Genomic DNA, 14816 nt, shown 5'->3' on the forward strand with positions numbered 1-14816 from the left:
GATTCCAGTTAGGCCACGCCCCCTGAGGAAGCGGGATTTACAAGACGCGAAACGCGCGTTGGGGTTTATTATCGGGACCGGAACGGGACCTGCTGCATTGGATATGGGTAATTTCATTTAACTTATTCTTTGGACACACTGGAATCGGGCCGTTGATGGCAGGTGGTATTATTATGGGCAGGGAATGCACTGGCTTTCAGCTTGCTGAAACACCATAGCCTATTTATATACGGCCGGACCTGTTGGTGATACTATAGTTACACCTTCCATGCAGACAGTTCTGTATATTCAGCAGTACCCTGTTCCGTGTTCTTTGGTCATTTGGATGTACTTACGGATTTATCACTTAATGTCACTTACTATGGTACATAATTTTATTGTTCTATGTTGAAATTTTTCAATAAAATATATTTAAGATTACTTTTTGGTTATTTATGACTCACAGTTCTCCTTAGTTATACTATGGTAGGCGAGAGTCTGATGGGGAAGCACGGGAGAAGTCTTGGATGCGGTTGTGGGAAGAAGAGATGAGAGGGGAGTAGAGAAGAAGATCTTGAGAGGATCGGAGGTTGCGTGTAGGTAAGTACCGGGAAACCATGTCACAGATGTATGGAGACAGGCTGTGGATGGCTTTGTACGTCACTGTAAGGGTTTTGAACTGGAGTCTCTGGGCAATAGGATGCCAGTGAAGTGCTTGGCATAGGGGAGAGGCAGGTTAATAGTGGGGAGACAGATATATTAGTCGGGCAGCAGAGTGTAGGATGGATTGGAAGGGTGCCAGAGGGGAGGCCAGAGAGTAGGAGGTCAAAGTAGTCAAGGCGGGAGATAAGGGCATGCACTAGTGTTTTTGTGGTGTCACGGTCAAGTAATTCATAGATCCGGGAGATATACAGTTAGGTCCAGAAATATTTGGACAGAGACAACATTTTTCTCATTTTGGTTATAGACATTACCACAATTTAATTTTAAACAAAACAATTCAGATGCAGTTGAAGTTCAGACTTTCAGCTTTCATTTGAGGGTATCCACATTAAAATTGGATGAAGGTTTTAGGAGTTTCAGCTCCTTAACGTGTGCCACCCTGTTTTTTTAAGGGACCAAAAGTAATTGGACAGATTCAATAATTTTAAATAAAATGTTCATTTCTAGTACTTGGTTGAAAACCCTTTGTTGGCAATGACTGCCTGAAGTCTTGAACTCATGGACATCACCAGACGCTGTGTTTCCTCCTTTTTGATGCTCTGCCAGGCCTTCACTGCGGTGGTTTTCAGTTGCTGTTTGTTTGTGGGCCTTTCTGTCTGAAGTTTAGTCTTTAACAAGTGAAATGCATGCTCAATTGGGTTGAGATCAGGTGACTGACTTGGCCATTCAAGAATATTCCACTTCTTTGCTTTAATAGACTCCTGGGTTGCTTTGGCTTCATGTTTTGGTCATTGTCCATCTGTAGTATGAAACGACGACCAATCAGTTTTGCTGCATTTGGCTGGATCTGAGCACACAGTATGGCTCTGAATACCTCAGAATTCATTTGGCTGCTTCTGTCCTGTGTCACATCATCAATAAACACTAGTCACCCAGTGCCACTGGCAGCCATGCATGGCCAAGCCATCACACTGCCTCCACCGTGTTTTACAGATGATGTGGTATGCTTTGGATCATGAGCTGTACCAAGCCTTCGCCATACTTTTCTCTTTCCATCATTCTGGTAGAGGTTGATCTTGGTTTCATCTGTCCAAAGAATGTTCTTCCTGAACTGTGCTGGCTTTTTTAGATGTTTTTTAGCCAAGTCCAGTCTAGCCTTTTTATTCTTGACACTTATGAGTGGCTTGCACCGTGCAGTGAACCCTCTGTATTTACTTTCATGCCGTCTTCTCTTTATAGTAGATTTGGATATTGATGCGCCTACCTCCTGGAGAGTGTTCTTCACTTGGTTGGCTGTTGTGAAGGGGTTTCTCTTCACCATGGAGGTTATTCTGCGATCACCCACCACTGTTGTCTTCCGTGGGCGCCCAGGTCTTTTGGCATTCATGAGTTCACCAGTGCTTTCTTTCAGGATGTACCAAACTGTACATTTTGCCACTCCGAATATTGTAGCAATTTCTCGGATGGGTTTTTTCTCTGTTTTCACAGCTTAAGAATGGCTTGTTTCACCTTCATGGAGAGCACTTTTGACCGCATGTTTACTTCATAGGAAAACCTTCCAAATGCAAGCACCACACCTCAAATCAACTCCAGGCCTTTTATCTGCTTAGTTGAGAATGACATAATGAAGGGATTGCCCACGCATGTCCATGAAATAGCCTTGGAGTCAATTGTCCAATTACTTTTGGTCCCTTGAAACAACAGGGTGGCACAGGTTAAGGAGTTGAAACTCCTAAACTCTTCATCCAATTTTAATATGGATACCCTCAAATGAAAGCTGAAAGTCTGAACTTCAACTGCATCTGAATTGTTTTGTTTAAAATTAAATTGTGGTAATGTCTATAACCAAAATGAGAAAAATGTTGTCTCTGTCCAAATATTTCTGGACCTAACTGTATTTGAGGTGGCAGGAGGAGGCAAAGGCTTGGATACGTGGCTTGAAAGAGAGGGCAGAGTAGGGGATGTGTTATGATCCTGGTGGTAAGGACCACATGAACTGACCTGATAAGTAAACCAGAAAAAAGGACAAGCTCTGGGAATGTGGGACCTTTACTGACCGCAATCCTGATCCTATCAACACACACTATAGGCAGCCGTGGAGCGTTCCTAACTCGGCCTAGACGCCTCTACACAGCCTGAGAAACTGGCTACCCCTAGAGAGAAACAAAGCCTCACTTGCCTCAGAGAAATTTCTCCAAAGTGTAGGAAGCCCCCCACAGATAATAACGGTGAGTTAAGGGGAAAACACAAACATAGAAATGAAAACAGGTTTAAGCAAATGAGGCCCGCTAATAACTAAATAGTCAGAAGATAGCAAGGAATCTGTGCGGTCAGTATAAAATACTACAAAAATTATCCACGCAGAGAATACAAAAAGACCCCCACACCGACTCACGATGTGAGGGGCGCAACTCTGCACCCCAGAGCTTCCAGCTAGCAATAAAATAGCATATAAGCAAGCTGGACTGAACTAATCATATACTGAGAAACATTTTCACAAAGCAATGAGCAAAAATGGACTAGCATGAACTTAGCTTCTCCAAGAGGAGACAGGTCACAAGGGAAGTCCCAGAGAGATCTGAACCAGTACTGAATACAACGACAGCAGGCAACAAGTAAAGGTCCAGATGGAGTTAAATAGGCAGCAAGCCTAGCAGGAAACGAGACAGCTGGAGTCCAGCTACAGACCAGCCGTAACACTCAAAGCCACCAGAGGGAGCCCAAGAACAGAACTCACAGAGTACCACTGATGACCACAGGAGGGAGCCCGAGAACGGAATTCACAACAGTACCCCCCTTGAGGAGGGGTCACCGAACCCTCACCAGAGCCCCCAGGCCGATCAGGACGAGCCAAATGAAAGGCACGAACCAAATCAGCAGCATGGACATCAGAGGCAACAACCCAGGAATTATCCTCCTGACCATAGCCTTTCCATTTAACCAAGTACTGAAGCTTCCGTCTCAAAATACGAGAATCCAAGATCTTCTCCACCACATACTCCAATTCTCCCTCGACCAACACCGGAGCAGGAGGATCAACAGAAGGAACCACAGGCACCACATACCTCCGCAACAATGACCTATGGAACACAATATGAATGGTAAAAGATGCTGGGAGGTCCAAACGAAATGACACAGGATTGAGGATTTCTGAAATCTTATAAGGACCGATGAAACGAGGTTTGAACTTAGGAGAGGAAACCTTCATAGGAACAAAACGAGATGACAACCATATCAAATCACCCACACGAAGTCGGGAACCCACACAGCGACGGCGATTAGTAAAGCGCTGAGCCTTCTCCTGTGACGTCAAATTGTCCACTACGTGGTTCCAAATCTGCTGCAACCTATCCACCACAGAATCCACCCCAGGACAGTCAGAAGGCTCAACCTGACCTGAGGAAAAACGAGGATGAAAACCAGAATTACAAAAAAAAGGTGAAACCAAAGTAGCAGAACTAGCCCGATTATTGAGGGCGAACTCAGCCAATGGCAAAAAGGTCACCCAATCATCCTGATCAGCAGAAACAAAACATCTCAGATAAGTTTCCAAGGTCTGATTAGTTCGTTCGGTTTGGCCATTCGTCTGAGGATGGAAAGCCGAAGAAAAAGACAAATCAATGCCCATCTTAGCACAAAAGGACCGCCAAAATCTGGACACAAACTGGGACCCTCTGTCAGACACAATGTTCTCCGGAATACCATGCAAACGAACCACATTCTGAAAAAACAGCGGAACCATATCAGAGGAGGAGGGTAACATAGGCAAGGGCACCAAATGGACCATTTTAGAAAAACGATCACAAACCACGCAGATGACAGACATCCTCTGAGAGACCGGAAGATCCGAAATAAAATCCATGGAAATATGCGTCCAAGGCCTCTTCGGGACAGGCAAAGGCAAAAGCAATCCACTGGCACGAGAACAGCAAGGCTTGGCCCGAGCACAAATCCCACAGGACTGCACAAAGGAACGCACATCCCGTGACAAAGAAGGCCACCAAAAGGACTTAGCCACCAATTCCCTGGTACCAAAGATCCCAGGATGACCTGCTAACACCGAAGAATGAACCTCGGAGATAACTCTACTGGTCCATCTATCCGGGACAAACAGTCTCTCCGGTGGACAACGGTCAGGTCTATCGGCCTGAAAATCCTGCAACACCCGCCGCAAATCAGGGGAGATGGCAGACCAGATCACCCCCTCTCTGAGAATACCAGCCGGTTCAGAAACTCCCGGAGAGTCAGGCACAAAACTCCTAGAAAGGGCATCAGCCTTCACATTCTTTGAGCCCGGAAGGTACGAAACCACTAAAACAGCGACCATCGAGCCTGTCTAGGATTTAACCACTTGGCAGACTCGAGATAAATCAGATTCTTGTGATCAGTCAAGACCACCACGCGATGCTTGGCACCCTCAAGCCAATGTCGCCACTCCTCGAATGCCCACTTCATTGCCAACAACTCCCTATTACCAACATCATAATTCCGCTCGGCAGGCGAAAACTTTCTGGAAAAGAAAGCACATGGTCTCATCACCGAGCCATCAGAGCTTCTCTGTGACAAGACAGCCCCTGCTCCAATCTCAGAAGCATGAACCTCGACCTGAAAGGGAAGAGAGACATCAGGCTGACGCAAGACAGGAGCCGAAGAAAACCGACGTTTCAGCTCCTGAAAGGCCTCAACGGCCGCAGAAGACCAATTCGTCACATCAGCACCCTTTCTAGTCAAATCCGTCAAAGGCTTAACCACACTAGAAAAATTAGTGATGAAGCGACGGTAAAAATTAGCAAAGCCCAAGAACTTCTGAAGACTCTTAACCGATGTAGGTTGAGTCCAGTCATAGATGGCCTGGACTTTAACTGGATCCATCTCGATAGAAGAAAAAATAAAGCCCAAAAAGGAAACCTTCTGGACTCCAAAGAGACATTTAGAGCCCTTCACAAACAAGGCATTGGCACGCAGGACCTGAAACACCATCCTGACCTGCTTCACATGAGACTCCCAGTCATCAGAAAAGACCAAGATATCATCCAGGTACACAATCATAAATCTATCCAGATACTCTCGGAAGAGGTCGTGCATGAAGGACTGAAACACGGAATGGGCATTAGAAAGCCCAAAAGGCATCACCAAGTACTCAAAATGACCTTCGGGCGTATTAAATGCTGTTTTCCATTCATCGCCCTGCTTTATACGCACAAGATTATAAGCTCCTCGAAGATCTATCTTGGTGAACCAACTAGCCCCCCTAATCCGAGCAAACAGATCGGACAGCAGAGGCAAAGGGTACTGAAATTTGACCGTGATTTTATTTAGAAGGCGATAATCTATACAGGGTCTCAGAGAACCATCCTTCTTGGCCACAAAAAAGAACCCTGCACCCAAAGGTGATGAGGACGGACGAATATGCCCTTTCTCCAAAGACTCCTTTATATAAGTCCGCATAGCGGCATGTTCTGGCACAAATAAATTAAAAAGTCGACCCTTAGGGAACTTACTGCCAGGAATCAAATTTATAGCACAATCACAATCCCTATGAGGAGGTAGGGCACTGGATTTGGGCTCATCAAATACATCCTGGTAGTCCGACAAAGATTCAGGGACTTCAGAAGGAGTAGAAGAAGCAATTGATACCAAAGGAACATCGCCATATACCCCTTGACAACCCCAACTTGACACAGACATTGCTTTCCAATCCAGGACTGGATTATGAACCTGCAGCCATGGCAGACCCAACACGACAACATCATGCAAATTATGTAACACCAGAAAGCGAATAACCTCCTGATGTGCAGGAGTCATGCACATACAGTTAGGTCCATATATATTTGGACAGAGACAACATTTTTCTAATTTTGGTTATAGACATTACCACAATTATTTTAAACAAAATAATTCAGATGCAGTTGAAGTTCAGACTTTCAGCTTTCATTTGAGGGTATCCACATTAAAATTGGATGAAGGGTTTTCATGGACAGGTGTGGGCAATCCCTTCGCTATGTCATTCTCAATTAAGCAGATAAAAGGCCTGGAGTTGATTTGAGGTGTGGTGCTTGCATTTCGAAGGTTTTGCTGTGAAGTAAACATGCGGTCAATGGAGCTCTCCATGCAGGTGAAACAAGCCATCCTTAAGCTGCGAAAACAGAAAAAACCCATCCGAGAAATTGCTACAATATTAGGAGTGGCAAAATCTACAGTTTGGTATATCCTGAGAAAGAAAGAAAGCACTGGTGATCTCATCAATGCAAAAAGACCTGGTCGTCCACGGAAGACAACAGTGGTGGATGATCGCAGAATCGTCTCCATGGTGAAGAGAAACCCCTTCACAACAGCCAACCAAGTGACCAACACTCTCCAGGAGGTCAGCGTATCAATATCCAAATCTACCATAAAGAGAAGACTGACTGCATGAAAGTAAATACAGAGGGTTCACTGCACAGTGCAAGTCACTCATAAGCATCAAGAATAAAAAGGCTAGACTGGACTTTGCTAAAAAACATCTAAAAAAGCCAGCACAGTTCTGGAAGAACATTCTTTGGACAGATGAAACCAAGATCAACCTCTACCAGAATGATGGAAAGAGAAAAGTATGGCGAAGGCGTGGTCCAGCTCATGATCCAAAGCATACCACCTCATCTGTAAAACACGGCGGAAGCAGTGTGATGGTGCGGGCATGCATGGCTGCCAGTGGCACTGGGTCACTAGTGTTTATTGATGATGTGACACAGGACAGAAGCAACCAAATGAATTCTGAGGTATTCAGAGACATACTGTGTGCTCAGATCCAGCCAAATGCAGCCAAACTGATTGTCCATCTGTAGTATGAAATGACGACCAATGACCCAAAACATAAAGCCAAAGTAACCCAGGAGTTTATTAAAGCAAAGAAGTGGAATATTCTTGAATTGCCAAGTCAGTCACCTGATCTCAACCCAATTGAGCATGCATTTCACTTGTTAAAGACTAAACTTCAGACAGAAGGGCCCATAAACAAACAGCAACTGAAAACCACCGCAGTGAAGGCCTGGCAGCGCATCAAAAAGGAGGAAACATAGCGCCTGGTGATGTTCATGAGTTCAAGACTTCAGGCAGTCATTGCCAACAAAGGGTTTTCAACCAAGTACTAGAAATGAACATTTTATTTAAAATTATTTAATCTGTCCAATTACTTTTGGTCCCTTTAAAAACAGGGTGGCACATGTTAAGGAGCTGAAACTCCTAAACCCTTCATCCAATTTTAATGTGGATACCCAAAAATGAAAGCTGAAAGTCTGAACTTCAACTGCATCTGAATTGTTTTGTTTAAAATTCATTGTGGTAATGTCTATAATCAAAATTAGAAAAATGCTGTCTCTGTCCAAATATATATGGACCTAACTGTAGTCACTTGAGTCCAGTACTGAGGCTTATTCTTGGCCAATGGCGTAGCATCAATTCCCTTTAATGGAATAGGGAATTGCAATGGCTCCAAGATAAAACCACAGCGACTGGCAAATGACAAATCCATCAAATTCAGGGCAGCGCCTGAATCCACAAAAGCCATAACAGAGTAGGATGACAGAGAGCAAATCAAAGTAACAGACAAAATGAATTTAGGCTGTACAGTACCAATGGTGACAGACTTAGCGAATTTTTTTGTGCGCTTAAAACAATCAGAGATAACATGAATGGAGTCACCACAGTAAAAGCACAACCCATTCTGACGTCTGTGATTTTGCCGTTCAATTCTGGTCAGAATCCTGTCACATTGCATAGACTTAGGCTTCTGTTCAGAAAACACCGCCAGATGGTGCACAGGTTTGCGCTCCCGCAAACGCCGATCAATCTGAATGGCCAAAGACATTGACTCATTCAGACCCGCAGGCGTGGGGAACCCCACCATTACATCCTTAAGGGCTTCAGAAAGACCCTTTCTGAAAATCGCTGCCAGGGCACACTCATTCCATTGAGTGAGCACAGACCACTTCCTAAACTTCTGACAGTAAACCTCTGCTTCATCCTGACCCTGAGAGACAGCCAGCAAAATCTTTTCTGCCTGGTCTACCAGATTAGGTTCCTCATAAAGCAATCCAAGCGCCAGAAAAAACGCATCTACATTTAGCAATGCAGGATCTCCTGGCGCCAGGGAGAATGCCCAATCTTGAGGGTCACCACGTAACAAAGAAATAATTATTTTAACTTGCTGAGCAGGGTCACCAGAGGAACGAGGTCTCAGAGAAAGAAACAATTTGCAATTATTTTTGAAATTCAAAAACCTAGATCTATCTCCAGAGAACAGCTCAGGAATTGGTATTTTAGGTTCTGACATAGGACTGTGAACTACATAATCCTGAATGCTTTGTATCCTTGTAGCGAGCTGATCCACACAAGAAGACAGACCTTGAATGTCCATATCTGCAGCTGAGTCCTGAACCACCCAGAGATTAAGGGGAGGAGAGAGGCTAAACACACTGCAGAGAAAAAAAAACAAAACCTCAGAGCTTCCCTTATCCCTCTTTTGCGATGCATTAACTCTTTATCGGCCTGCTGTACTGTTATGATCCTGGTGGTAAGGACCACATGAACTGACCTGATAAGTAAATCAGAAAAAAGGACAAGCTCTGGGAATGTGGGAACTTTACTGACCGCAATCCTGATCCTATCAACACACACTATAGGCAGCCGTGGAGCGTTCCTAACTCGGCCTAGACGCCTCTACACAGCCTGAGAAACTGGCTACCCCTAGAGAGAAACAAAGCCTCACTTGCCTCAGAGAAATTTCCCCAAAGTGTAGGAAGCCCCCCACAGATAATAACGGTGAGTTAAGGGGAAAACACAAACATAGAAATGAAAACAGGTTTAAGCAAATGAGGCCCGCTAATAACTAAATAGTCAGAAGATAGCAAGGAATCTGTGCGGTCAGTATAAAATACTACAAAAATTATCCATGCAGAGAATACAAAAAGACCCCCACACCGACTCACGATGTGAGGGGCGCAACTCTGCACCCCAGAGCTTCCAGCTAGCAATAAAATAGCATATAAGCAAGCTGGACTGAACTAATCATATACTGAGAAACATTTTCACAAAGCAATGAGCAAAAATGGACTAGCATGAACTTAGCTTCTCCACGAGGAGACAGGTCACAAGGGAAGTCCCAGAGAGATCTGAACCAGTACTGAATTCAACGACAGCAGGCAACAAGTAAAGGTCCAGATGGAGTTAAATAGGCAGCAAGCCTAGCAGGAAACGAGGCAGCTGGAGTCCAGCTACAGACCAGCCGTAACACTCAAAGCCACCAGAGGGAGCCCAAGAACAGAACTCACAAAGTACCACTGATGACCACAGGAGGGAGCCCGAGAACGGAATTCACAACAGGGATGATACTGCATACCGTAGGATTCTATGAGTTGTCCCAGGCCGAAGGTGCAGTTGGGGAAGAGTAGGGGTCCTAGAACAGAGCCTTGAGGAAAACCGACAGACAAGAGGAGGAGTGAAGAGGTGGTGTGGGGGAGGGAGACACTGAATGTTCGGTCTGTCAGATATGACGAGATCCAGGATAGGGCCGAGTCTGTGATGTCAAGAGATGAGAAGATCTGTAGCAGAAGGGAGTGGTCCACAGTGTCAAAGGCAGAAGACAGGTCCAGAAGGAGGACCGAGTAGTGTCGCTTGCTCTTGGCAGTTAATAGGTCACTGGTGACTTTACTTAGGGCAGTTTCAGTTGAGTGATGGGGTCGGAAGCCAGATTGTAACCGGTCAAAGAGGGAGCAGGAGGAGAGGTGGGAGGACAGTTCAAGATGGACATGTTGCACCATAAATTTTAAGGCATAAGGAAGAAGAGATATCGGGCAATAGCTAGACACAGAGGATGGGTCGAGGGAGGGCTTTTTGAGGATGGGTGTGATCTTGGCATGTTTGAAGGATGAGAGGAAGACACTTGTGAGTGAGAGGTAGAAGAGCTGTGTTAGGGTTGGGATGAAGACCGTGGCAAGATTAGGGATGAGGTGGGATGGGAGCAGGTCAAGCGTGCAAGTGGTGAGGTGTGATCTTGACAGGAGGGTGGAGAGCTGATCTGCCATGGTGAAGCTGGTTTTGGAGGAGCAGGGTTAAGCAGCTAAGAGGGGCATTGGGCGCTGTGAGCCAAAGCTTTCTCTGATCGTATCGATCTTTTTTAAGATATAGGCAAAGTCTTCAGCAGAAATGAGAGGGGAGGGAAGGGGTGCGGTTACGGTTCATTTGGCCAAATCTAAGTCTATGTATAATTAGACTGTGATCTGAGAACCCTTTATACCATGCTTTATGTCATCTACCCACGTAGCTAAACTACTGGATCCAAGTATATAGTCTATACGGTATAGAATGCGTCTAGTAGATGAGTGACAAGTATATTCCTTCACCTTAGGATGACGCATCCTCCATAGATCTAGCCACCCACTACCCTCTATGACCAGTGCTAGGTGAGACGAAGATGGAGAAGGGGTCCATCCAGAAGTCCCACCATCCAGCCTAATTCTGTCAAGACAATTGTCCATGACTAGATTAAAGTCTCCCATGCATATAATGTGTGCATCCGGATAATTTAAAGCAAAGCTCATTGCCATTTGAAGAACCGAGACATTGGCTGGGGGAGGATTATAAAACACACAATATAAGGTACCTACTTGAATTTATCAATGCATGTACAAAAATAAAGCATCCCTCAGGGTCTTTCTGAGCCTCCTTGACCTCCCATCTAACGTCTATGTATCAATAATGATATACCCCCTTGAATAACTAGTATGGGATGTGTGAATGAACCATTGCACCCATGGTTTCTGTACGCACCGAGCTGAATCTCTGGTTAGGCGTGTTTCAACCAAAGCCACAATATGAGGGTGATAACGCTTAATCTGTTAAAATACCTTAACTCTCTTAAGAGGAGATTTAAGTCCCCTCACATTCCAAGTCATACATATAATTTTAGAAGCCATGTTTTCTCATCCAAATATGATATACATTATAACACAGGTAAAATTTACAGGCATCATATAAAGACTCTTGGCGGCAGCTTCTACATAAACAAACAGAACTGATATAAGTGAGAACAAAATAAAATTCAAAAATAAAGTTGCAAGTCTTGTGCTCCTATCATGGATTGAACAAGGGAATACCCTCACTGAACACAGTGTCCGGTATTGCTGTTCAACTGGACGCTAGTGGAAAAAGCTCAAATCATACAATTGTTAGGAGAGTTCCAAATTAGCTGCAAGCATATCAGGACTTTTTTTCATGAGATCCCATATGGGATCGGAACCACTCAGCTGCCTCCGCTGGATCCGTAAAAAAATATGGAAGAACCCTCATGGACAATTCGGAGTCGAGCTGAATAGATCATTGAAGATAGAACATTCTTTCTTCTGAGCTGCTTCTTGATCTCCATAAACTGTGCCCGTTGTTTCTAGAGTTCCACAGAGAAATCAAGGAATATTGAAATCGTGGCATTATTGAACTTAATAGGACTCTTTTGTCGTGCCATGCATATAATAGCATCTCTGTCTTTACTATTGAGGGGACGGAGTCTAGGTAGACTGCCTGGAGGAAGACATTTTATAGGGACCCTATGAGCCCTTTCCACAGAAAATGTGGAGGAGATCATCTCCCAAAGTATCCTTTAGCCAACCTTCAAGGAATTGCTCATGCTGCTGGCCTTCCGAACGCTCCGGTAATCCAATGATTCGAATGTTATGCTTCCAGGCATTTATGGAGCCAGCCTCTTTTGTCAATTTAGTCTCTATAGGTGTAAGATTGTCCTCCAAGTGTGATAATCTTGATTCAACTTCTGTAAAGGGCCTCCCCATGGCTTGCAAATCTTGCCCTACTTCAGAGTGCACATCCTCTATTTTTCCGGTCAGGGATGTTCTAGGTAAAGATATGGCTTGCATTAACTGTTCGGATGACTGTTTAAGAGTTAGATCCTATTGGTCACCACCTTCTCACTATCAGAAATGCGGTTTTTACACTTATCCGCAGTCTTAGCATGTGATGGATTATTCTTGAAAGATCATGCATTATCAGATGGATCAATCCTTGCAAACTCTTAGTTTGTTTGCCATCCCTGACCATTTTAAATGATTCATGGTTAACAAATATAAAGTATAGCAAGTTGAGAAAACGTGTATTTATAGAGTTCCCTCTTTCTCTACTTCCAGATGCAGCAGTATTATTATAAAGTATACATATATACTTGTCTAGGCACATTAATACAGAGGAGTGCAAACAGCTCCAAGTATTTAGTAAGGTAGAGTGCTGGGTTTTATGGCAAATCTGAAACTGTTGCACAAGTCCTGTGTAGCAGAATGACCTGCAGCATCTGCAGGGATGGCAACAAGAGTTCAGAGACCCTTGAAATGGCGGGAACCGACGAACCAGCTATATTATCAATAAGGGAGCGCTGAGCTCATTTCTCAGAGCTCACACCGTGCTTCCCCCTCAGGTACCTCCAGGATATAGCCGCACTGCTCCGTCAGTCCCTCCAGGAGCAAAGTCCGCAGCTCCATGCCTCCTGCCACCGAAGCACACAGTAGAAAATGTCCACCTTCCTCCACAGGCCTTATGTCCCATGAGAGTTTAATCAGAACCCGACACACCAGAGTCGCGGACCGCACTTCTCCAGGAGCCGGAGACCTCCAAGAGCCCAGGGAACTACACTGCTTGCAGGTAAACTCAGTTTAACAAAGTCAGGATTGTGACATGATTATAGGAGCTCTGTCTGGACATGTCCTCTCAGCTCCACTACACCGCCACTCCCTCCTGTGTGAATTCTTTGTTTGCTAGAACGATTGTTTCTTCACAAAACATTTTCTGCATTATGAACATAAAAATGGCTTCTTCCCTGTGTGAGTTCTTTGGTGGGTAAGAAGATGTGCTTTCTGGTTAAAACATTTCCCACATTCTGAACATGAAAAAGGCTTCTCTCCTGTGTGGGTTTCCTGGTGGCTAACAAGATTCGCTTTCCTGTTAAAACATTTCCCACATTCTGAACAGGAAAAAGGCTTCTCTCCTGTGTGAGTTCTTTGGTGGGTAACAAGAGGCGTTTTTTGGTTAAAACATTTCCCACATTCTGAACAGGAAAAAGGCTTCTCCCCTGTGTGGGTTTTCTGGTGGCTATAAAGAGTCGCTTTCCTGTTAAAACATTTCCCACATTCTGAACATGAAAAAGGCTTCTCTCCTGTGTGGGTTTTCTGGTGGCTAACAAGATTCGCTTTCCTGTTAAAACATTTCCCACATTCTGAACAGGAAAAAGGCTTCTCTCCTGTGTGGGTTTTCTGGTGGCTATCAAGAGTCGCTTTGTGGTTAAAACATTTCCCACATTCTGAACATGAAAAAGGCTTCTCTCCTGTGTGGGTTTTCTGGTGGCTAACAAGATTCGCTTTCCTGTTAAAACATTTCCCACATTCTGAACAGGAAAAAGGCTTCTCTCCTGTGTGGGTTTTCTGGTGGCTATCAAGAGTCGCTTTTTGGTTAAAACATTTCCCACATTCTGAACATGAAAAAGGCTTCTCCCCTGTGTGAGTTTTCTGGTGACTGACAAAATCTGATTTCTGGTTAAAACATCTCCCACACTTGGAACAAGAAAATACATTGTTTGCTTTGTGAAGGTTTTGTTGTTTGTGAAAGGACTGTACTAGGGGAAAACTATTTCCATATTCTGATAATGAAGATGTCTTCATTGCTTTAGGAGCAGTTCCTTTTTTAATGCTTATTTTGTGACTTTGATTTTCCTTAGTAGTAGGTAATGAATCAGAAGACAGAACCTTTTCCAAAAGATCAGATGACAGATCTTTGCTGTGATGGGATGGTGGTGTATCTGGAGTAATGGCATTCACTTCAATTGTATCCTGTGGGATCTCAAGATCATCTGATTTAAACATTGAAGATGTCAGCTGTCCTGCTGATCTCCTGGTACGGTCATCTGCCAAGAATAAAACCAATTATTATTTTAGAATAAAATATCCTTGAATTCTATATTTTTGAACATTTCTACTTAAATGGTCTGTAAAAATGGAAAGTTATGCAAAATTATTTAATTATTCACCAAGACAATGACAGTTTACAGTTAACTAGACTATGCTCAAACCACATTAAGCATCCATGCTTTTGGCATCACTATAGGAGAAGAAACCACTTATTTTGTGTATCTCCTGGAGCACAAT

The 14816-nt window shown here is 44.1% G+C and overlaps 2 protein-coding genes across 2 annotated transcripts in view; one reads left to right on the plus strand and one right to left on the minus strand.

Annotated features, from left to right (window-relative positions):
• Window positions 1-14816, plus strand: part of LOC143767631 (uncharacterized) — an 850082-nt gene that overhangs the window by 452341 nt on the left and 382925 nt on the right. The gene's annotated exons all lie outside the window — the stretch shown is intronic.
• LOC143767680 (uncharacterized) overlaps window positions 11359-14816 on the minus strand; it is a 54349-nt gene continuing 50891 nt past the window's right edge. Inside the window, exon 8 of the mRNA XM_077256163.1 lies at window positions 11359-14575. Coding sequence (XP_077112278.1) covers window positions 13470-14575 — 1106 coding nt within the window. The 3' untranslated portion in view covers window positions 11359-13469. The remainder of the gene's footprint in view (window positions 14576-14816) is intronic.

This window comes from Ranitomeya variabilis, chromosome 4 (genome assembly GCF_051348905.1).
Source record: "Ranitomeya variabilis isolate aRanVar5 chromosome 4, aRanVar5.hap1, whole genome shotgun sequence".
Lineage (NCBI taxonomy): Eukaryota > Metazoa > Chordata > Amphibia > Anura > Dendrobatidae > Ranitomeya > Ranitomeya variabilis.